We start from the raw sequence: 24,737 nt of genomic DNA, 5'->3' as shown, positions 1-24,737 counted from the left end.
ACAACATTTGTGTGCATGTAGCCTAAGTTTTATACAATAAAAGCATTTTTAAACAAAAAAAATCATGTTTTAGTGTCTCCATATTCTGAGACATAGTTTTTTTTATTTTTTGCCCGATTGTTTTTTGTAGGGGCTCATTTTTTGTGGGATGAGGTGTCGGTTTGATTGGTACTATTTTGGGGGGCATACGCCTTTTTGATCGCTAGGCCCTTTTTGTGATGAAAGGTGACAAAAAAATTATTGTTTTAGCACAGTTTTTTTTGTAGAGTTCAGGTGAGGGGTGAATCATGGGATATTTTTGTAGAGATGGTCGTTACGGACGCGGCAATACTCAATATGTCTGTTTGCTTTTTGTTAGTTTTTTTATGTGTTTTATTTCAGGAATTTTGATATATTTTCTTTTACTTGAAACATTTTTTTTATTAAGAAAACACTTTTTTTTTTGTCCCACTCTGCAATGCATTACAATATAACATGTATTGTAATGCATTTGTTGTCAGCTTTTATGCTGACAGCCTGCCTGTGAGACCCAGCCTAACATATGCGGGCTGCCATCTTTTTTCACAAGTCCGGCGAGGCACAGATAAGCCTTTACCTGTGCCTGTGCAGTGAGCCGGTCTGAAAACAAATGCGGTCACCGGGAGCAGGCAGTTCCGAGAACAGCCCAATGAAGGCCCCCAGTGGCTGTTCTCGGAACTGCCTGCTCCCACTGACCGCACTTGTTTTCAGACCGGCTCGCCTCTCAGGACTTGTGAAAAAAGATGGTAGCCCGCATATGTTCGCGGGCGAACAATGAGAACTGGCCATCACTGCTCACAGGCTTCCATAGAAGGCAAGCTCCGATGCCTGTGAAAGGCATTGGGCTTACCTTCTCTGCCAGCGCAGGGACCCGATGGGGAAGCGGAAGGCACCCGTACCTTCCGCGACACATTTGCATGCAAGGGGTTAACACGCCAGCATTGGTGTTTTCACCAATGCCAGCATATGCAGCAGGGGTCCGGCTGTCAGTGACTGCTGGGTCTGTGCCACTGATTAGGAGGGCGCAGCTGGTCCTTAAATGGAACCTGTCATGTGGATATTTGATTATAATCTAACTAATTATATACAATCATTAACTACTAAAAAGTGCCTTAGATGTATTCACTTACTGGTGTGATAGATGGTTACCTCATAATATACACACAAAGATGCCGCATGCTAATGAGCTGATTCGAGTCCGGCGTGATGTCATTGAGTCCAGCGTATATTTAATTCAGAGCTATAGCCACTCCCCTGCCCACCTGCTGCTGATTCATATGGAAACAAACTGTCATTCAGCAGCAGGTGGGCGGGGAGAGTCAGGAACTCATGAATATTCATGACTCATTATCAGCTGGAGCTTTTCAATACAAGATGTTGGCAGATTGACTGGGTCAATTAAAGAAAGTGACCCAGCATTTTGCTAAGCGAATCAGTCACTTATTTATGTTGCCCTTAGTTAGGACACCATAAAACTGGTGACAGGTTCCCTTTAAGTCACGTCCACCAGCACCGTACACGTACGGCGAGGGTCCTTAAGGGGTTAAATAATGCTGTAAAATGTTTATAGAAGATGACATATAAAAAGTCACTAAATGCATGTAAAACCTGCACATCATATAAACCATGTTCAACTAGTTGGTAAGGCTGATTAGTCAGCCTGCATTTGTGGGAGGGGCAGAGGCTCTTCATATACGAGCCACACCCTCACAGGCGTGTGTTTTCAGGTGCACAGCTGCCGTCATTAGCAAACTAGCTTCTCTGGTGGTAGGATTCTTTCTTTGCAGCATGGAGCTTGTTATTTTGCTCTCTGCTACTGTAGCATGCACGCGCCATAATACGTAAGTAAGTTGGGCCGGGGCCGTCTCTCCTGGAACGGTCAGAACCGACTTTGCTAGCGAACTGGAGGCTTCGCCTCAGAATCTGCTACCATGTCTGCTTTTACATCTTGTCCTATACTCCATTCCCTACTAGAGCTGCGTTCACGTGTCTGCCTTTGCATCACGTCAATGCTCTGCTCACTTTCAGATTGCATTTATAGGTCTGCTTTATACCATGCTTTTCATGCGCTACCCATACTCCTTCTCTTAGCGAACTTGCAATGCCTCAGGCTCTTGGTTTTTCTCCCATCTCTGTTTCAATTTCATGTTTACGTTTCATGGTTCGCGGTGGTTAGTGTTATGTATGCACGTGCTTCGGATTACTAATGTCTATATTTTCAACAGTTATGGCAGTTATGTTCCTTAGGCCACCTTCTGGCCAATCCAATCATTCAAGTCGCTGCATATCCCATCAGGTCCGGCTTACGTTTTAATTACTTATCATCACCGCAACATCATCCCTCTGGCTTTGGGGGCCCCTATGACTGATCCGGCCTCATGGCTCCGGGGCCCCATGACCGTTTTTCATGTTTTGTTTGTTAGGGGTACGACATGGTTGTAGGCTGGTTAGTGTCCCAGGTTTGCTGTTGGAGGGGGTCATGGTTATGCGAGTTCCTAAGGCATTCTTGTGCTGCATAAGTGGTTTATTTTAAAAAAAAATTTAAAAAAAATCATAAGAGGCTCACACGAGTGGCTCTTCGCTTATAGGACCTCACGATTGGCACCGACACTTGTAGTTCGCCCGGCCATCTGATACTTTTTCCCGCCATAAGAGACTCGCACGCATGGCTCCGGCCATAACAGACTCACGTATGGCGTATTAGTACTTGCGGTTCATTTCAGCCTCATTTCATTTAAGAAGCTTACCCCATGTCTTTGTCTTTCTAGGTTATCAAGTCCCGGTTGATTACTAAACCCGTCGGGTTAAGCCCCAATCTTTTCCCCAGCTGTCCTTAATTCATAAAGTTCGCTGCCTGGCCTCATGGGCCCCTGGTGGTTGCTTCGGCTCCATGGCTTCAGGGGTCCGACCAATGGTTGTCTGTCCACCTGTGCAGCTATGCTTTTGGTTTTGAATGGCTCACATCTTTACCTGCTTGCCAGCTTATGTTATTTAGGTTTTTATTTTAGTTAATGTCCGTTATTATCTCCATTTTCTGTCACGTTTCCCTTCGTCTTTTCAGGTCATGCAGTTGAATTCACGTTGGGGGTCACCTTCCACATCGGTCAGGTCTTGTTTCTAACGATATTTCGCCTTGCATATAACATTATCACCTGACCCAAGAGAGAGTCACCAGAACCACCCCATAAATGCACATCCGACAATAAATCAATATCAAAAATATATAAAGTTTATTCGATACACCAACAGACACATTAAAAAATTGTATACAATTAGAACAAGGTGCGGTATGCAATAAATAATATGTAACCAGCACATACAGGTCCACTGAATTGCCCGACCATAAGCATGTAAATTATAAACCAGCGTATAGATATCCAATATAAAGCATAAAGCAAATGGGGTCAGAATAAGAGCCCTGGCGCTTTCTCACTTTTCCAGGTCCACTGCACCAGATGCTCATGTAGGTTTGGCCCTCTTATTCTGACCCCATTTTGGTCTGTCTGCATTGCTAGTGGTCTTACCTTATATAACATTTGCTTTATGCTTTATATTGGATATCTATACGCTGGTTTATAATTTACATGCTTATGGTCGGGCAATTCAGTGGACCTGTATGTGCTGGTTACATATTATTTATTGCATACCGCACCTTGTTCTAATTGTATACAATTTTTTTATGTGTCTGTTGGTGTATCAAATAAACTTTATATATTTTTGATATTGATTTATTGTCGGATGTGCATTTATAGGGTGGTTCTGGTGACTCTCTCTTGGGTCAGGTGATAATGTGATATGCTCTTTTCACCGCACCTGGCACTCCGTATATTATTTGGTGTGCCCCCTGACTTTGTTATCTCATGATATTTCGCCTTGCATGTTATTCAGGCCACGTAGTTTATCTTAGGTGTCGACTGCCACATCGGTCAGGCTCATGGTTTAATTTCACCTGTATCTTATTCAGGAGGAACAAGTAGGTCAATTCCCTCTAGCATTTCAGTCTCTAACCGTAGTCGATCATATCTTGTCAACCAGGTCCCCGCGCAAAGTCATTGCCTTTTTACCACGACCAGGAATTAATTTTTCGCAGGTAGCTCCATTGCAATTGCATTCCCTCACTCATGGGAGGGCATAGACAGAATCTTGTATATTATGGCTTCGTAGCTCTTGTATATTATGGCTAACCTCAGACTCCCTACAACCACGATGAATCGGGTTTTGGACAAGGTCCAGCATTTCCTCACGGTAGAAGATTCAGATAGTAGGTCGGTCCTCACGTCTCAAGTGTTAAAACAATTCTCAGGGGCACACAGTAGAACAACGCGCGGACCACGGCTAGCAGATAGCTGTTGTCTGGGGAACTATTCAAGGATTCTCTTCCTATCTACATAGTTCTTTTTGGCCCTCATTCCTGCCTAGTCTAGGCAGTTAGGTTTCGGTCCCACGATCTCCTGAGGCTAGGGCATAGCCAGTACTCGCACCAGAACCAAAACTTTGCAAGTTTCAGTTGGTTTTCATGATCCATTTCACAACGTATTCCCGGTCCTCCATTCCGCTTCGGGGCTGTATCCGCAATATTGAGCATTATGTCTCTGGCCTTGTCATCCACAAGATGAGTTGTAGGTCTCCTTCTGGTCTTGCCTCATACACCCCGAATTTTCGCTCTAGATCCCTGACGCCTTGCAGTTCGCTTGGGGATTAGTTTGCACATGCCATTCGAGTTCCTTTTCTACCCTACTTGGCTTGGTTTTTGCCCACTTATAGGCCTACCCACGATCATGGCTTAGGGCACACAACAAGCCATTTAGTCAAGTTGACTAAGGCTACTTTCACACTAGTGTTCGATCGGATCCGTTCTGAACGGATCCGATCATATTAATGCAGACGGAGGCTCCGTTCAGAACGGATCCGTCTGCATTATATTGGCATATAAAAGCTAAGTGTGAAAATAGCCTCAGACGGATCCGTCCAGACTTTCAATGTAAAGTCAATGGGGGACGGATCCGCTTGAAGATTGAGCCATATTGTGGCATCTTACATTGTAAGTCTGGACGGATCCGCACGCCTCCGCACGGCCAGGCGGACACCCGAACGCTGCAAGCAGCGTTCAGGTGTCCGCCTGCTGAGCGGAGGCTGAACTCCGCCAGACTGATGCAGTCTGAGCGGATCCGCATCCATTCAGACTGCATCAGGGCTGGACGGAAGCGTTCGGGTCCGCTCGTGAGCCCCTTCAAACGAAGCTCACGAGCGGACAGCCGAACGCTAGTGTGAAACTAGCCTTAGACATGCCTAGCTGGGTTAGGTTGTTCCCGTGGTTTCTCTCCCTAGGGTTCTTCGGATATCTCTTGGCTGTAGCCATGACCACAAGTTGGTAAGGCTGAGTAGTCAGCCTGCAATTGTGGGAGGGGCAGAGGCTCTTCATATACGAGCCGCAGCCTCACTCACAGGGGCGTGTTCTCAGGTGCCCCACCATCCCTGCCATATTTTCTCATTTCCACAGCGTATGCCCACTTATAGGCCTACCCACGATCATGGGCCTACCCACGACCCACGATCATGAGTTGTAGGTCTCCTTCTGGTCTTGCCTCATACACCCCGAATTTTCGCTCTAGATCCCTGACACCTTGCAGTTGGCTTGGGGATTAGTTTGCACATGCCATTCGAGTTCCTTTTCTACCCTACTTGGCTTGGTTTTTGCCCACTTATAGGCCTACCCACGATCATGGCTTCGGGCACACAACAAGCCATTTAGTCAAGTTAGCTAAGACACGCCTAGCTGGGTTAGGTTGTTCCCGTGGTTTCTCTCCCTTGGGTTCTTCGGATATCTCTTGGCCGTAGCCATGACCACAACTATAAAAAGCCTAACGACATATGGATAAGAAGGGAAACAGTTTTCCTTTACATAGTGTTTCGGTCTAGGGAAGTGAAGAAAATATGCAATAATTATTGACTTCACTATATAAAAAAAAAAAGTATAAATTGTTCACACATTTTTTTGTTCAAACTGTTGCACACAGATCTATACAATTCCCTATGTTAACAAGAAAAGTATTTTTGGAATATTCCACAAAAAATATACCAAAAACCCCATGAAAAACAATGGGAAACAAGCTTCAGATAACGGAACCTAGAACCACCTACAATAAGCCTACCTTTTAAATATAGGACCATTAAAAGTGGAATTTATGCACACTGTTTTCTCCATTAATTCCACTAACGTAATCGCTATGGATGTTAATTGCACCCACACATGAGTGATTTCTGCCTGCAAATGCTTTTCAACCAATGACTCATCAGCTAAAGAGAAATCACTGCTTGCTATGACTTGGTGAAAATGTTGCAGAATTATTGCAATGATTACCGTATATAATATATACATGCACCAACGTGTTATGTCTTTAAGACATGATCATGGTTCAGCTCTTCAGTGGGACTTTCTTTAAGGGATGTCAAAGCGTCTTAGTTCTTTCCTGTATGTCTATTCGTCATACTGACCAGAAACTAGGAGAAAGCTAACTGACTGCACAGTTACCGTATACGTTAGTGATAATTCATCTTCTTCAAGTAACACATTCCCATGAGATCACCAGACACATTCCTGCAGCTTAGAATAAAACAGCCTCTGTTTATCCTGCAGGGCACATACAGCTCCCGGAATGCAGTGGAAGAGGGAAGCGGCACTGTACGTTGGGAGAGGGGGTATCTATGAGTTTGGTGCCAGGCGAGCCAAAGTGAGAGGTCACAGCAGAAAGGAGACAGACTCCATGTGCATTTGTGGATAATGGTTATTGCATAGATCAAAAGAGAAGAATAAAGCAGATAGTTTGAATTCCCTCTCAAATAAAGAAAGCGAGGATAGATACAAATATATCAGATACAAGTGGATAAAAATAACTATATCAAAGACAGCCATAGACTGCTCCCCCTCTTTCATCTTCCCCCTGCTCACAGTCAGACAACACCCACACACCATTCATATTCTTGTTACTAATGGAAGAAATTTACCTTTGGTTGGTTACTCAGTCCCATGGAGAATCTAAAGCGAGAAAACAAAGGTCATTTAATTTTATTCCAGCATAAGAATAGTCCATAGATACTTATTTTTTGAAGAGACAGCTTGATGTCTACATATCAGCCACCAGTCATCATGGGCTAGCAGTCCCACAATGGTAGGTTCCTCAGGATTCCTGTGGATCTACTCAGTTTCTTACCTGCTCAGGGCTAGGCTTAGTTTGTTGCTGCTGGCTCGGATCTTGTTCTGGGCTTCAATGTGAGTCAAATTTGAGGTGCTTTCACCATCGATCTGTAGCAACCAGTCGCCAACGTTCACTCCAGCCAACTCAGCTTTACCCCCTGGGGTCAGCTGTAATAGAAAGCAGACAGGGCACTTTCAAACACATGCATTATTTACAAACCTATTCAACAGTGTAAGTCTAGCTCTACTTTTACTGGGTGGAGATAGATCGAGCAGCAACCACCAGGTGATCATATAAGTAGCGGAATACAGGCAGTGACACTATCTATTCTGTTCATAGTGCTAACTGCACATGTACAAACAGGTAACAAATACTTCCCTTACGTCCTACCAGCAGCACAGATGGGGTTAACTGCCCCTGTGGACTGGTAGGACCGGCGGAATTTTAATGAGCCCAAGAACCAATAAACGATCTTCAGCTCCCTGAAAGGGAGGAGATCACCCCCCAGCCCACCGTGTTTTTTTCTGTCCTTTGGACAGGTTGGACTGGCGTATCGCTCCCTTTCAGGGAGCTGAGAGTGTCAGGGGCTCCTTTCTTCTATATAGGATCGCCCCGTTTTTTGGCTCTCTTTTTTTGCCTTTATTTTAGGCTGATTGCGGCGATTTTTTGTACCTGGGGACCGTCGGGGAGTGGGGTGTCCCCCTCCCCTCTCCTTTCAGTTTTTTCTGGTGTCCGTTCCTTCCCAGCGCCACATGCATGCGGCGCTATGGGCGCCGCCATCTTCCGGAAGTGACGCGCACTTGGTGCGCTACGTCACTTCCGGTTTCTTCGCAGCGCGATCTGAGGTTCTATCCTCACCTCCCTGATTAAAGTTGCTCCCCTATATACATCCTGGGATCCAGGATGAACCAGGGGAGCTATCTACAGCACGGCTGAGCCAGTATTGGCTCTCTTATATGTCTGGGCTATTCACGATCTGGGACCCGCCCAGGGGGCGGGGCTTTCTCCTTTTAAGCGCCCAGAGCCTGTCATTCAGTGCTCTGGTTGCATCGCTTTGACAAGCTAGCTCCAGAGTTCCCTGCGCCTTGTGATATCCTTAGTAGTATTGCTTGACGTGGGTTTGTGTGTTCCTCTTCTGCAGCTCTATTTTTCTTCTAGTGCTGGTGGGCCCCCTTAAGGTCTTGTTTCTCCACCTCCAATTTTTGTAGGTGTTATGACCTGTCTTTTCTTTCCAATTACAGACTATGGCTTCCCCCAGGGATCCGGATCAGCGAAAGTCTGGGGCCAAAAGGAAGCATTTGGCGTGTTTTGATTGCAACACGCCCTTAGACGACGGCTGTCCCTATTCTAGGTGTGAGAGTTGTCGCACGACATCCACGGAACCCACGATGCAGGAAATGTTTCAGTGGACGAAGACATACGTGGATGATTCCATTAAGGGAGTGGTGCATTTACTTAATGAGAGGTTACCAGCACCCTCTCAGACTCCCATGGATGTGGTCGCTCCAGTCGCACCAGTCGAAAGACCTACCCCCTGGTCGGTGGGGTCTTCTTCTGAGGAAGAAGAAAATACTTCTTGCTTTTTCCCTCCAGAAAAGACGCAGAAGTTACTTAAGTCCATCAGGTCGGGGGACCAGGATGTTGACATTGGGGAGTCCTCCGATCCCGCCGTACGGACACAGCGTGTCTTCAGAGCGGATGAGACCCTTCTCTCTGTGATGCGCACAGAATGGCGCAAACCTGAGAAAGGCCCAGTTCTCACCAGAAAGTTTAAACTCATGTACCCGATGGCTAAACCCTTGGTGGAATCGTGGGGTTCCGTTCCCAAGGTGGACATGGCTATAGCCAAGTTGTCCCGGCGCACTCTAGTCCCCGCAGACGATGGGTCTAGTCTGCAGGACCCTCTAGATCGGAGGGCAGAGTGCACCCTTAGGAGGAGTTATGCGGCGGCCGCTGCCTCCGCATCAACTTCAATCGCGGCCACTGAAGTAGCCACCTATTTACGCTCTAGGCTCAACCAGATCCAAACAGACGTGGACCAGAGCGTATCCAGGCATGATATCCTGGCAGCCTTCAAATCAGCCAACCTGGCTATGGACTTCCTAGTTGACTCCACCCAGATGCAGCTGAAGCTGGCCGCCAAAACTATGGCCTTAGTTTCGGCTGCCCGCAGACCACTTTGGCTGAAACCCTGGATCGCGGACAACGCGTCCAAATTCAACCTCTGTGGGCTCCCCTTCGAACCAAACAGGCTGTTCGGGTCCGAATTGGACAAGATAATGGAGGGGCTCTCCGACAAAAAGGGGAAGAGCCTCCCCCAGCAGCCCTTTCGGGGACGCCCCAGGCAGGGAAAGAGGCGCGAAGGACGCCCGGGGCAGCAATCTAGGCGCAGAGATTGGGGGGGACCGTCTCGTAAGTATTCGAGGCGCTCCCGTAAACCCGCTAAGGAGGCAAAACCCTCCTGACTATGGGCCTCGTCGAGGCTCTTGGATAAGCCCTGCTGCCCCTGCAGTGTCTCCTCTAGACTTTCCTATACCACTCCCCCAAACACCCGTGGGGGGCCGTCTCTCCTTTTTCAAAGACTCCTGGAGTCAGTTGATCGCAGACCCTTGGGTTCTGAACTTAGTCTCCGTCGGGTACCGGGTAGACTTTCTCTCTCTCCCCCCAGAGAGATTCGTCGCTACACGAAACTTCGGGCCGGCCAAACAAGTGGTCCTGGAATCTTACATCCAGGACTATATCTCCAAGGGAGCCCTAGAGGAGGTGCCGGCAGGGGAGAGAGGCCTAGGCATTTATTCACCAGTGTTCCTGGTTCCCAAGAAGACGGGAGACCTCCGGATTATCATCGATTTGAGATTTCTCAATCGATTTATAAGGAAAACAAGGTTTCGTATGGAAACCATAAGGTCAGTCACCCATATCCTCAACCTCGGGGATGTCATGGCTACTCTGGACCTCAAAGATGCTTACCTTCACATCCCGATCCATTCCGCCTTCCGGAAATTTCTCAGGATCGCGGTCCAGATTTCAGGGGTTCGCAGGCACTTTCAGTTCACCGCGCTCCCCTTCGGAATCTCTTCTGCCCCCCTTATCTTCACCAAGGTGGTGGTATCGGTGGTGGCAGCATTGAGACTCCAAGGGCTGACTATCATTCCTTATCTGGACGATTGGCTTTTCATAGCCTCTTCAGTTCCGATCCTTACCCACCATCTTCAGATCGCAATCTCCTTTCTTCTCCGCCTAGGCTGGATCATCAACTGGCAGAAGTCGAATGTGAGCCCATCATCTTCAATCCAATATTTAGGATTCGTGGTCGACTCTGTGGAGATGTCCCTCCGGTTGACTCAAGAAAGGAAAGCGCGGATTCAGGACCTGGCAAAGGTCCTTCATGTCCCTCGTCGAGTCTCTATTCGGACTCTCATGAAGATGGTGGGGCTCATGTCAGCGGCTGCGGACGCAGTCCCTTGGGCGCTATGGCACCTCCGTCCTCTTCAGTCGGAGGTCTTACACTTATGGAACGGCAGCCCTGCGGGGCTAGATTCCCTGTGCTCCCTGTCCGGTCAAACCCGGAATTCCCTCAGATGGTGGTTTCGACTGCCAGCAGGGAAGTCTATGACCCAACCAGTTTGGGTCATATTGACTACAGACGCGTCCCTTGTAGGCTGGGGCGCTCACCTGGACGGATCCCAAGTGCAGGGATCTTGGTCCCCCCTGGAGCGGCATCTTTCCTCCAATCTTCGCGAGATGCGAGCTATCCGGCTAGCCCTCCTTCACTTCGCCCCTCAGATTCGGGGCAAAGCGGTGAAAGTCCAGTCAGACAATATGACTGCGGTTCTCTATATAAACAAGCAGGGAGGCACAAGGTCATTACCCCTTCTATCAGAGATCGGGGTGATTCTTCGGTGGGCAGAGCTGAACCTTTCCCATCTATCTGCCGTTCATATCCGAGGTTCCCTCAATATGATAGCAGACCGCTTAAGTCGAGGATTACCGACCATGGAGTGGTCTCTGCATCCGGAGGTCTTCAGGCAGCTAGTTCACAGTTGGGGTATGCCAGAGGTGGACCTCATGGCAACCAGGTTCAACGCCAAGGTGCTGAGGTTCTGTTCCCTGTACCGGGAAGACAACCCCCTGGCGATAGATGCTCTGTCGATACCGTGGAGGTTCAGGCTGGCTTACATCTTCCCTCCTTTTTCCATGATACCGAGGGTATTGATGAAAATCCGTCAGGATCAGGCCTCGGTAATAGCCATCATACCGTTTTGGCCCAAAAGATCCTGGTTTACCCAGCTCATTCAGATGAGTCGGGGACAATACTGGAGACTCCCCCCGGAGCAGACCCTGGTGTCGTGGGACACTCACCTCTGCCCAGATCTGCACAGGTTCAACCTGACAGCCTGGAGGTTGATCAGCCCCTTCCCAACATAGAAGGGCTTTCGAGTCGGTCCTGAGAACTTTGTCGCATTCCCGAGCAGAGTCTACAAACAAGGCCTACTCCAGGATCATGAGAATCTTCGTGGCATGGTGTGATTCCAAACAGGTGGCGTCTGCAGATCCGCCCCTTCCTGCGATACTACATTTCCTTCAGGACGGATTAGATAGAGGCCTATCTCCAGCTACCTTGAAGGTACAAATGTGTGCCATCTCGGCCTGTCTCAACAGGCCATACTCTCGGGATCCACTCATCAAACGCTTCCTGAAGGGAGCGGAAAGACTAAAGCCTACTATACTGAAACCCATTCCCCAGTGGGATCTTTCAGTAGTGCTCAGGGGTCTAGCATCTCCCCCCTTCGAGCCTTTGAGGAGGTTGATTTCAAATATTTAACTTTAAAGATGGTTTTTCTTCTGGCTATAGCCTCAGCCAAAAGAGTTTCTGAATTGCAGGCTTTCTCTGCAATTCATCCATATATTATTTTCTTACAGGACAGAGTACTCCTGAAGTTTCTACCATACTTCAGACCTAAGGTGCCTACTTTTCAAAATATCAACCAGGTAATCTCCTTACCAGTTTTGTTTACAGCCTCCTCCTCTGATACTCCAGCTAGAGATCCGCTGGATATTTCTAGATGCCTCCAGATCTATGTGGATAGATCCAGAGAGTTCAGGATAGATGAGAATCTCCTTATCCTGTTTGCCGGTAAGTCTAAAGGCCGTAAAGCGTCTAAAGCCACCATTAGTCGCTGGATCAAGGAGGCCATTAAGGAAGCTTTTGTCTCCCAAACCTTAGATCCTCCCGAGTTTGTGAGAGCCCATTCTACTAGGGCGGTCTCCACCTCGGTTGCGGAAAGAAGCCTTCTCCCCTTAGAGTTGATCTGTAAGGCGGCCTCCTGGAGCTCTGAGTCAACCTTCATCTCCCATTATAGGATAGATGCTAGGATGGCAGAGTTTTCGGCTTTCGGGCAGACAGTTCTTACTTCTGCCAGGCATGAGGACCCTCCCTAGGGGTTTTATCTTGCTATCTCCCCATCTGTGCTGCTGGTAGGACGTAAGGGAATCGTTAATTTCTAACGATAATTTGTTTTCCCTTAGTCCTAACAGCAGCACACAAATATCCCTCCCTAACTTACATCATACTTGTTAAAGACACGGTGGGCTGGGGGGTGATCTCCTCCCTTTCAGGGACCTGAAGATCGTTTATTGGTTCTTGGGCTCATTAAAATTCCGCCGGTCCTACCAGTCCACAGGGGCAGTTAACCCCATCTGTGCTGCTGTTAGGACTAAGGGAAAACAAATTATCGTTAGAAATTAACGATTCTGCCTTCTCTTGTTTTCTGACTGCCAGCTTTAACCCCTTAAGGACCAGGCTCATTTTCACCTTAAGGACCAGGCCATTTTTTGCAAATCTGACCAGTGTCACTATAAGTGCTGATAACTTTAAAACACTTTGACTTATCCAGGCTATTCTGAGATTGTTTTTTCGTCACATATTGTACTTCATGACACTGGTAAAATAAAGTAAAAAAAATAAAAAAAATTGCATAATAAAATACCTTATTTACCAAAAATTTGGAAAAATTAGCAAATTTCAAAGTTTCAGTTTCTCTACTTCTGTAATACATAGTAATACCCCCAAAAATTGTGATGACTTAACATTCCCCATATGTCTACTTCATGTTTGAATTATTTTGGGAATGATATTTTATTTTTTGGGGATGTTACAAGGCTTAGAAGTTTAGAAGCAAATCTTGAAAATTTTCTGAAATTTACAAAAACCCAATTTTTAGGGACCACTACAGCTCTGAAGTCACTTTGCGAGGCTTACATAATAGAAACCGCCCAAAAATGACCCCATCTAAGAAACTACACCCCTCAAGGTATTCAACTGATTTTACAAACTTTGTTAACCCTTTAGGTGTTGCACAGGATTTAATGGAAAATAGAGATACAATTTCAAAATTTAACTTTTTTGGCAGATTTTCCATTTTAATATTTTTTTTCCAGTTACAAAGCAAGGGTTAACAGCCAAACAAAACTCATTATTTATGGCCCTGATTCTGTAGTTTACAGAAACACCCCATATGTGGTCGTAAACTGCTGTACGGGCATACGGCAGGGCGCAGAAGGAAAGGAATGCCATACGGTTTTTGGAAGGCAGATTTAGCTGGACTGTTTTTTTGACACCATGTCCCATTTGAAGCCCCCCTGATGCACCCCTAGAGTAGAAACTCCAAAAAAGTGACCCCATTTTAGAAAGTATGATATAGGGTGGCAGTATTGTTGGTACTAGTTTAGGGTACATATGATTTTTGGTTGCTCTATATTACACTTTTTGTGCGGCAAGGTAACAAGAAATAGCTTTTTTGGCACTTTTTTTGTTTTTGTTATTTACAATATTCATCTGACAGGTTAGATCATGTGGTAATTTTATAGAACAGGTTGTCACGGACGCGGCGATACCTAATATGTATACAATTTCTATTATTTATGTAAGTTTTATACAATAACTTCATTTTTAAAACCAAAAAATTGTTTAGTGTCTCCATAGTCTAAGAGCCATAGTTTTTTCAGTTTTTGGGCGATTATCTTGAATAGGGTCTCATTTTTTGCGGGATGAGATGACGGTGTGATTGGTACTATTTTGGTGTACATGCGACTTTTTTGATCACTTTTATTACCTATTTGGGGAAGTAAGGTGGGCAAAATTTCAATTTTCTCATAGTTTTTTATTTTTTATTTTTATGGCGTTCACCGTGCGGGGAAAGTAACATGACCATTTTAAAGATCAGGTCGTTACGGACGCGGCGATACCTAATATGTGTAGTGTATTTGATTTTTTTAATTTTTATTCAGTGATAAATGTTTGTTTTTTTTATCTTAACTTTTTTCACTTTTTTTTACATTTTTTTGACCCAGACCCACTTGGTTCTTAAATATCCAGTGGGTCTGATGTCTGTATAATACAGTACAGAACCTATATAGGGTTCTGTACTGTATTTTACTTACACTGAACAGATCTATGCTTTTAGCATAGATCTGTTCAGCACAATGGACAGCAGGACGCCTGAGCAGGCGTCCTGTTGCCATGGGAACCTTCCCCGTCTGCCACAACTTCGCAGACGGGGAAGGGTGAGGATGGGGCTTCGGGGGGCTGCCTGGGGGCTCTCTCCCTATCCATCGGGGGGCTGCAAAGGCACAGCAGCCCCCCGATCGGAGAGGGAGGGAGCTCCCTGCGCTGTTAACCTTTTCCATACAGCAGTCCGTACGATGTCAGCTGTTTATACCAGGGTGCCAGCAATGTGCTGGCACCCTGGTATACCCACTAGACGCCAACGATTATGCAATGGGAGCCTCCCGCAACGCCCCCACCACCTGCGACACCCCCCCTGCACCACCCGCCGCCATCAAATCGTGCAGGGGTGCAGGGGGGGTGCAAAATCTTGATTTTAGGCACTCTGAAGTTTCTGATCCCCGTGGTCAGGGACCGCGGGGATCAGAAACTGCAAAAAGCGCAGCAAACCGCAGGTTTGCTGCGATCAGCCACACTGAATGTTACCCCCCATGTTTGATTGGGTTTAATCCGGGTATTCCAGTTTCCTTCTACTCCAAAGACATACTAGGTAACTTAGATTGCGGGCTTCATTGTGGAGAGCTTGATGCTAATGTCTGTAAAGCGCTGCAGAATATAGTAGCGCTATATAAGTGCATAAAATAAAATAAATAAATTGCTGAGAAAAATTACGGTTTAATATATGCAAATTAGCCTTTAGATGCAAAGGGGGCATTGCCATTACACCTAGAGGCTCTTCTCTCTCTGCAATTGCCACACCCTCTGCACTTTGATGATGTTTTCAGTGCCTGGCCCTGTCAATCAAAGTGTAGAGTGTGTGGTAGTTGCAGAGAGATCTGAGAATCTAAATGTAATGGCAAACACAGTAACTGGATCCGACTGAACTGAAAGGATCCTGCTGCCAAAATCCCATATCTAGACACTGCCTCAATGATGTGTCACTTGCTCAATACTATGTCAGTTGCTAAATAATCAAACTGTCCTCATGAAATAATGAATGATCTCCCGTACCAAATGTTATAATTGTGCATCGTTCAGCTTATGTGCTCCACAGGCAAGCGGACACAATCTAAACCAGTGGTGGCGAACCTATGGCACGGGTGCCAGAGGCGACACTCAGAGCCCTCTCTGTGGGCACCCGCACCCTGGAATAAGTCTATGGTGTACCAATATGTCTTAGACCAGTGATGGCAAACCTTTTAGAGACCGAGTGCCCAAACTGCACCCCAAAACCCACATATTTATCACAAAGTGCCAACATGGGAATTTCCCCTGAATACTACAGTCCAGTATAGTATATCTTCCATGTACATTTCGCTATAAAAGCCTGTTTACACTCAGTGCGCTGCCTGTGGTGTTCATAGTACGCCTGCGCTGATGAATGGCAGGAAAAGTCTAAGGACTCCTGCACATGACTGTAGGTGTCCCGTTGCCATATTGAGGACCGCATTTGCGGATCCGCAATACATGGGCACCGTTCCACGTGCATTCCGCATCATGGATGCGGACGCTTTCACTTTAATGGGTCCGCCAAATCCGGAGATGCGGAATGGTGCAGAACGGAAGCACAGAACGGAACCCTACGGAGAGGTTCCATGGGGTTTCATCCCGTACTTCGGTTCCGAAAAATGATAGAACATGTCCTATCTTTTTGCAGATCGTGGACCCATTGGTGAATGGGTCCGTGATCCACTGCGGCTGCGCCATGGTCAGTGTTCTTGCATTGCGGCCCGCAGCACGGCCACGGGGTTCGTGTGCAGGAGGCCTAAGGCATATTGGTACACCATAGACTTTTCCAGGGTGCAAGTGCCCACAGAGAGGGCTCTGAGTGCCTACTCTGGCACCCGTGCCATAGGTTCGCCATCACTGTCTTAGACTTTTCCTGCCATTCATCAGCGCAGGGCGCACTATGAACGGCACAGGCAGTGCACTGAATGTAGGCAGGATATTATAGATAAATGATAAAGTTCATGGAAGATATACTATACTGGACTGTAGTATTCAGGGTAAATTGCTGGGTTGGCACTTTGAGATAAATAAGTGGGTTTTGGGTTACAGTTTGGGCACTTGGTCTGTAAAAGGTTCGCCATCAATAATCTAAACCATGTTTCTGAAAGCCAAGAGGCAGAGAAAAACACATGGCCGTGTGTCCCTATGCATGAGACTGGAGGACGGCTTAGTATTTATAACTATAAATTGCACAACCTCAGCACTTCTGAACAGCCACATGAATGCCCACCTGTCTCTTTTATTCATAATCGCCCCCTGCCCTGTCAGTCACCTTCTAAACTACAAGTCAGAAAAACTACATTTATTTTATCATAGGAAAAAGGTGAATACACACAATTTTCAAAGAAAAAACATGTAACATGTGGCCTCATCCTAAGGCCTCATTCACACGATTTTTTTGCGGTCCGCAAAAAGGGGTTCAGTTGTTCCATGATCCGTGTCTGTTTTTGTTTCCGTGTGTCTTCCTTTATTTTTGGAGGATCTCCAAACATGCAGGAAAGTAAAGAAAAATCTAAATTTAGTTTGCCATGCAAATGATAGGAAAAAAACGGACGTGGACGACAATCTTGTGTGCATCCATGTTTTTTCACGGACCCATTGACTTGAATGGGTTTGCAATTTGTTAATATTTTTTTCACGGACTGGAAACGCGAATCACGGACGCAGATGACAAACGGTGCATTAGCCGAATTTTTCCACGGATCCATTGAAAATCAATGGGTCCGCAGAAAATCACGGACAACGGACACAACAACGGTCGTGTGCATGAGGCCTAAGGAGAACTTGTGGGCATATAAAGCAAGCCGAAAAGGTTCCCTAGAAGTGCTTTTCAATGAGAAAATCCAATTATCATAGTACATAAGCAGAATATAATAGATGCAATTAGAAACAATTGTTATGTGGGAAGATTACCTCATCATTATTAAGACATCTTTCTTCTCTGTCAACATATGCTATCACCATTGTGGTTCATAAAATCAAGGCGTGTGTGGGTGTGTATATGATTCTTAATTGCATGATCTTACAAATTCTTAAGATGTATTTAATCTTGGACTGGTAGTGTATCTACATTCCTCCAGGCAGTGGAAAACTGTGTAAAAATCCTTTTAGTGTGGGTTTCACACAGGGATGCTTACTGCAGCTCAGGAAAACACTGACTGCACAATGGCATTAAAAATACGGATTGGGGAACATTTATCAAACCCTGTACGCAAGAAAACTGCAATATTTGGCGCATGCCCTGCTTATGCAAAAATAAATTTGGGGTATTTTAATCCTCACTCCCCACGTTTCCAAAAAGTAGGTGAAGTAGGGAGTGGGCAGTGCTGAGCCAAGCCTAGCTAGACCGGCACATTTATTATCATCTACCCCAGGAAACTGGTGTAGATTATACCTGAAATGTACACCAGCTCCCTTGCTTGTATAGATTTCAGTTCTGGTACACGGACCTGCACGGATGCACCACAATTATTAAGAGACATGTGAAACACTGGTCTTAATAAATGTACCCTGTTATACTGTATACATGAAAATAGGAAATCAAGCATGGCCCCTGGACAATACAAGTGATACTGCATGTAAATATGGGGTAATGTGGTTTAGTTTTACTTTTATACATTTTCTTCTACACTAGCCAGGTAACAGCTCTGCTGCTGTATTATATACGTGGGATACAGCAGCAGCTTTTCCAGAAATCCCCTGAATTACTAGTGTATCAAAAATTCAAGAACTTTCATATACACTAACATTTATGGTGATTAGTGTGTATAATTCTTATAGTATGGTGACATGTTCAGGTTTTTGATGCAGCTTTTGAAGCCAAAAACAAGATTAGATAAAAAAAAAAAGTGGAAAAGCAGTAACATAGTAACATAGTAACATAGTACATAAGGCCGAAAAAAGACATTTGTCCATCCAGTTCGGCCTGTTATCCCGCAAGTTGATCCAGAGGAAGACCCCTCTCTAGTAGCTATAGCCTGTAATATTATTAAGCTCCAGAAATACATCCAGGCCCCTCTTGAATTCCTTTATTGTACTTACCATCACCACCTCCTCAGGCAGAGAGTTCCAGAGTCTCACTGCTCAGTACCTGTCATTAATAGGTTCTCCCCTCATTTTGGCTTCAAAAACTGCATCCAAAAAACCTGAATGCGTGGCAGCACCCTCAGTATTCTCTTTTTAGGGGATATTATATATATATAAAAAATTATTTTTATTTTTTTCCGTCCTGCATAACGGAAGCCAGACGGATCAGTTATGCTTGGCCAGAGACTTCTATTATGACGGATCAAAACGGAATTCCTCTTAAAGGCTTCTGTTTTGCATTCTATCTACGAATTCCGTTATGTTCTGTTATAACGCAGTCCATAACAGGATTCCTCTACTGCCCAAACTCTGAAGCCAAACCTGTAAAGTTCTGGTTCACTCATCCCTATGTGTAACATGTATCCTCACAGTTCAAACAAAAGGTAGAATCATGAGGTATTCATAGATTATGTGCAAGTACTCCCCAGAAAAAAGGACCCAAACACAAATTAGGAAAAGACCAAGGTTGCTGTTGGGCAGTACAGTATCTTCCTGCAGTTAAATCAGCTCTTCCACAATTCAGTAGAAACATTACAATATGTGCAGAATAGGGGCAGTAAGATGGCGTGAGAGTAATGAGGAAACGGGGCCAAATTAAGAATAAGGACCAAAGAAAGGGAGTAAGGGCTACAATGCCCTGCCCTCACTGGACAAGAAGAAAGCCAACTACTTCCACAGTAAGTAGTATCTGAGGAGTGAAAGGAGGCCAGCAACAGAGCCAGCCCGTCACCTCCAGCAGTGTGTTAATTAAAGTCACACAAGATGTAGTGTGCATGCCATGAGTGGGCGGTGAAGAAGAGAACAAGCTGTACAGCTCTCCGAGGAGGCTATATTAATAGCAATTGAGGAGCTTTTGCTCACAATAGTAAAAGCACATTCCTGTCCACACGCTAAACCATTAAAAAATAAAATCACCATTCAAAATTCAAGAATTGCTCTATCACTTCCTAAATCAATCATTCCTGATTTCTACTATTTATCCCAGAAATTAACTAAATCACACATTTCCTTGAAATCCAAAACCCCTGCGGTATTCATAGATTATGTGCAAGTACTCCCCAGAAAAAAGGACCCAAACACAAATTAGGAAAAGACCAAGGTTGCTGTTGGGCAGTACAGTATCTTCCTGCAGTTAAATCAGCTCTTCCACAATTCATGAGGTATTCATAGATTATGTGCAAGTACTCCCCAGAAAAAAGGACCCAAACACAAATTAGGAAATCCAAAACCCCTGCTCTAAAAAGTTACAAAATAGGGCTTTTTGAGTTTTTGGGTTTATCTACGCAAACAATTTAGCAATATTTTCCATTTCTATACCTCTCACTCCAGGCTTGAAAATAAGTTTGGTTAGCCTTTTGAGCTGATTTAGGCCAGATTTATCAACTGCAACTTTAGGCTACTTTCACACTCACATTTTGTGCGGATCCGTCATGTACGGATCCGTTCCGAGAATACAACCGTCTGCATCCATTCAGAACGGATCAGTTTCTATTATCTGTATCATAGCCAAGACGGATCCGTCTTGAACATCATTGATAGTCAATGCAGGACGGATCCGTTTTCTATTGTGCCAGATTTTGTCAGTGAAAACGTTAAATTGTGTGTCAGGACGGATCCGTTTGGCTCAGTTTCATCAGACGGACACCGATGCAGGCAGCGTTTTGGTGTCTGTTTCCAAAGCGGAATGGAGACTGAACTGATGCAAACTGATGCATTCTGAGCGGATCCTTTTCCATTCAGAATGCATTAGAATGAAAACTGATCTGTTTTGCACCGCTTGTGAGATCCCTGAACGGATCTCACAAATGGAAAGCCAAAACGCGAGTGTCAAAGTAGACTTAAAAAATTTCAGAAATTGCGCCTCAAGACAGAAGAGTCAGACTTAAAGGGGTTGTCATATATATTGATGATGTATAATCGGCGAGCCGTTTAACTGAAGTGAATGGGGATGGCGGAGTTGTAACTACAGTGCTCGTATGATCACTGTGTTCTCTTCAAACAGCTGATCCAGGGTGGTGCTGGCAGTCAGACCCCCGCTGATCTGATATTGATGACCTATCCTGAGGATAGGTTATGAATATAAAAAAAGCTTTTTAAAGATGCACCAAATGTATCAAACGTGCCACTTTTGATACTTTTTTGTACATTAAGAAAAAAACTGTGCAATAATGGCATAGTTATAGAAAATATTCTGGTGCTAATTCTACGCTTTTTTTTTGTAAATTTGAGATTCTTGGAAGAGACATTTTGTACAAAATTGTTTGGGCCCGTCTGCCAAACGTCAAGGCGATCTCATTAAGACGGGAACCTAACACTAAATACTACCTGTTATGTGCCATAATGGACACCATAACATTCAGGGAGTGCAGGTTTCACATGCATGCTGTTGTACATTACTGCAATGTAGACTCCTGGGCAAATTATCAGCAACATAAATCTGTTGCTGACATCACTGACCACAAGGCTCTCAGTGTATAATAACTGTTACTAGAGCCCCATAGACTCTATCACTGACCCTTTAGATGGGATGATAACAGCAGGTGATTGTTGGCAGAGAAGCACTCATCGGCGGAGACCACTGCATTTACATGCAGCAATCTCCTCCACAGTATGAAGAGGAGTGATCGCTAATGCTATCGCTCGTCCCCATACAGACTGGTTGTTTGCCAGCAGCAGAGGCTGTTTACACAGCACGATCTCTCTGCCCCCAAATGACAATTTTTGTATCCGTACAAATGATCTATTGCCCGATGACTTTTACACCGCCAGATAATCACTCGTTAGCAATTATTGGCGGATTCTTGACCCGTGTAATGGGCCCTTGAGAAACATATATCTTGATTTTGGTTAGAACCATTCCGGCTGCCAGTGCACTACACTTATGGCAATTTCGTGTAGAATAGTAAGTACTGATAGCACAGACGTAACAAACATTTTCATAGAAAACAGAGCACAGTTCTGAAAGGATCCTAAACCGGAGTTTGGAGCACAGTCCCACGTATTACTACAAGCATCTCATAGATGACAGATTCATAAAAAGGCAAAGGCCAAGACGGTCAAAAGTATGGCGCAGAGTTTATCCATGGACGTCATTATCGCTATTTTTTGGGTAACATATCCATTAGCCATACCTGTTATGCATACAATTTGTCCCAAGGAAAACAAAAGATCTGACAAGTTAAAACTGAACCCATCACAGTGGATCCATGCCATCCCCTAGACAAGCCTTTTAGACATGCCTAAAGCACATGTGATAAGGACAAGATCAGATGCTGAGTGAGTACAAGTTAAGGGTGTGCGGCTATTATAAGCATATAGTGTGTAGCACTGTACAGCATAGCAATGACATCCAATGCAAAGCTTTTTTTAGCCACCCTTTTAGATGTGTCACTGACCCCATGATACACTGCATTTCACACTTATAATCAACTACACAGCTGAAGTGCCTACCATCTAATTTGTGATATTGGTGACGCAAGTCCCATCCAGTAGACGCTGATTTACAACAAGGACCACCTACTTCCCAGGCCAACGCTTTAAAATGTGAGCGGGGGTGGAGGGATGTAGCCCCTTTCACGGGTCTCCAGGCAACAGTTACCTATTTCACTTATGCTGTGCCCTTGTCTCCTGGGCTCAGGGATGGTTTGTCTTGAAATAGCTCTGCTCAAAACGGCAACCTGTTGTGTTCTGTGCAGCCAAATCTATTTTAAAGAAAAGCCTGCAGGGATGAAAAACTGTTGGGGGTATGTAATTACACGAAAGCACTCAGCCTAGCCTAACTTCACTGAAAAATCTCATGTATGCTTGCAAATGAAAACATGTGAAACTTCTATAGACAAAGGCAAAAAAGAAAAAGGCTTTTTTAACTCTTTCACTGCCTTTGAACCGGTGGTAACCGTATAGTGGCATACTAAGAACTGTCACTGAAATAGTATGCAAATACTGCTACAAACTAAGGAAGGAATGCTTTGACATAAGCTTTAGACTGTTCCAAGAGCCCCAATTAGTGGCACAACAGAAAGAACGTTCATAGGAATCAATAGAACTCAACCAAAGAACTTAGAGGTCAGTACAAAGGATTCTAGCTGCCTGGCTCTCTGCTTTCTGGGATTTGTCCAGCCCTAGCTGCCCCTCAGTGCCCATTTTCAGCTTTGGCCATAATTACATATACTCATACATAGTGGATGACTGTTCGATGTGATGTGGAATAAAAATGATCAGTGCAAACAACAGTTTTTCCAATATAGACAGTGCAAAGTAAAATGACTTTTGCCACATAGAACTGAAATAATTAAATAATAAGAGACAGAAATATGGCAGATTTACTAAGACGGGCAATTCCTACTCAATTTTAAGTCTGAAGTCCCTTGGAGTAAAATACGTCAAATGTATTCAGAGGCTCAGAGTCTGAACAAATCTAGCACATCTGCAGGTATACAACTCCTTTAGGCCAAAAGCACACAGCTGTGGAACACGGACGTGAGCAGTCCGTGGTATCCCGGCCTGGCATCCTGCTGAGAGCAGGAGCGCACTTAGTCATTGGTTGCTATGACGCTGTGCGCTTCATGCCGCCGCTGCACTACAGTAATACATTGGTATGATCTATACGAGTAGCAGCGGGGGCATGAAGCGCACAGCGTCATAGCAACCAATGACACAGTGCGCTCCTGCTCTCAGCAGGATGCCAGGCTGGGATACCACGGACTGCTCACGTCCATGTTCCACGGCCATGTGCATTCGGCCTTACAGTGTAAAAGGTCACAAATTAGAGTGCAAATATGGTGTGCACCATAATTTGTGACTTTTTTACACCAATAAAGTGTCGTAAATCGATCTTGTGATTTCCATAATTCCACAACTTTTCCTTCACGGTGTTGCAATTTTAATGCTGTGGAGTAAATATATATATATATCCTTATGTTGCATGTAAATGAATAACCAGCATGTAATAATACATGTTTATTATATGTATGCGTAGATGTAGTAACATTTAATTGGGGAACTTTGTAATAATAAAATAAAAATAAATAAAAAAGATGAATCCCTATTCTGATTCTGCATCCTCTGTCAAAACTCTACAAGACCTGCCATCATTGTGATATCATGATAATACAGTCAGGAGACATAGTGAATTTATTGAATGGGGGATGGAGACTGTCCTCTCTGCATGCTACAAATATGTAGTCCTCAATATCACATCAGTGGGGATCCAACACCAATCAGCTGTTTGTGGCAGCCAGTTGCATGATTAACACTACACTGGATGGAACCAAAACAACCTGCTCTATAAAAATACCACATGAACTAACCCCTCAGGTGAACACCATAAAAAAAAGTGTCAAAAAAGCAATTTTTGGTCACCTTACATCACAAAAATTGCAACACCAAGCGATCAAAAAGGCGTATGCCCCCCCAAAATAGTGCAAATCAAACCGTCACCTCATCCCGCAAAAAATGAGACCCTACCTAAGACAATCAGTCATAAAATAAAAAAAGCTTTGGCTCTCAGACAATGGAGACACTAAAATATATATATATTTTGCTTCAAAATTGCTATTATTGTGCTACAGTGAAATAAAATATAAATATACATATTAGGTATTGCCGTGTCCGTAACAACCTGCTCTATAAAAATATCACATGACCTAACCACTCAAGTGAACATCATAAAAAGAGAAAAAATATTGTGTCAAAAAAGCCATATTTTGTCACCTTACATCACAAAAAGTCAAGCGATACCAAGCGATCAAAAAGTCATATGCTTCCTAAAATAGTACCAATCAAACCGTCATCTCATACTGAAAAAAATTAGCCCCCCAAAGTTTAAAAATAAATATGGCTTTCAGAATATGGAGACACTAAAAAATTATTTTAGTATTGTCACATCCGTAACAACCTGCTCTATAACAATACCACATGAT

At 44.7% G+C, this 24,737-nt stretch overlaps 1 protein-coding gene across 1 annotated transcript in view; it reads right to left on the bottom strand.

Moving 5' to 3' along the window:
- The window catches only part of PDLIM7 (PDZ and LIM domain 7), a 145,518-nt gene that overhangs the window by 86,031 nt on the left and 34,750 nt on the right, over positions 1-24,737 (bottom strand). Inside the window, exons 3-4 of the mRNA XM_044277267.1 lie at positions 7,230-7,381; positions 2,928-2,982 (exon numbers count right to left, since the gene is read on the bottom strand). Of these exons, the coding sequence (XP_044133202.1) occupies positions 2,928-2,982; positions 7,230-7,381 (207 nt within the window). The remainder of the gene's footprint in view (positions 1-2,927; positions 2,983-7,229; positions 7,382-24,737) is intronic.

Source organism: Bufo gargarizans, chromosome 2 (assembly GCF_014858855.1).
Source record: "Bufo gargarizans isolate SCDJY-AF-19 chromosome 2, ASM1485885v1, whole genome shotgun sequence".
NCBI classification, from domain to species: Eukaryota; Metazoa; Chordata; class Amphibia; order Anura; family Bufonidae; genus Bufo; species Bufo gargarizans.
Note: the sequence above shows the minus strand (reverse complement) of the source record. Positions and strands in the feature narration are given on the sequence as shown.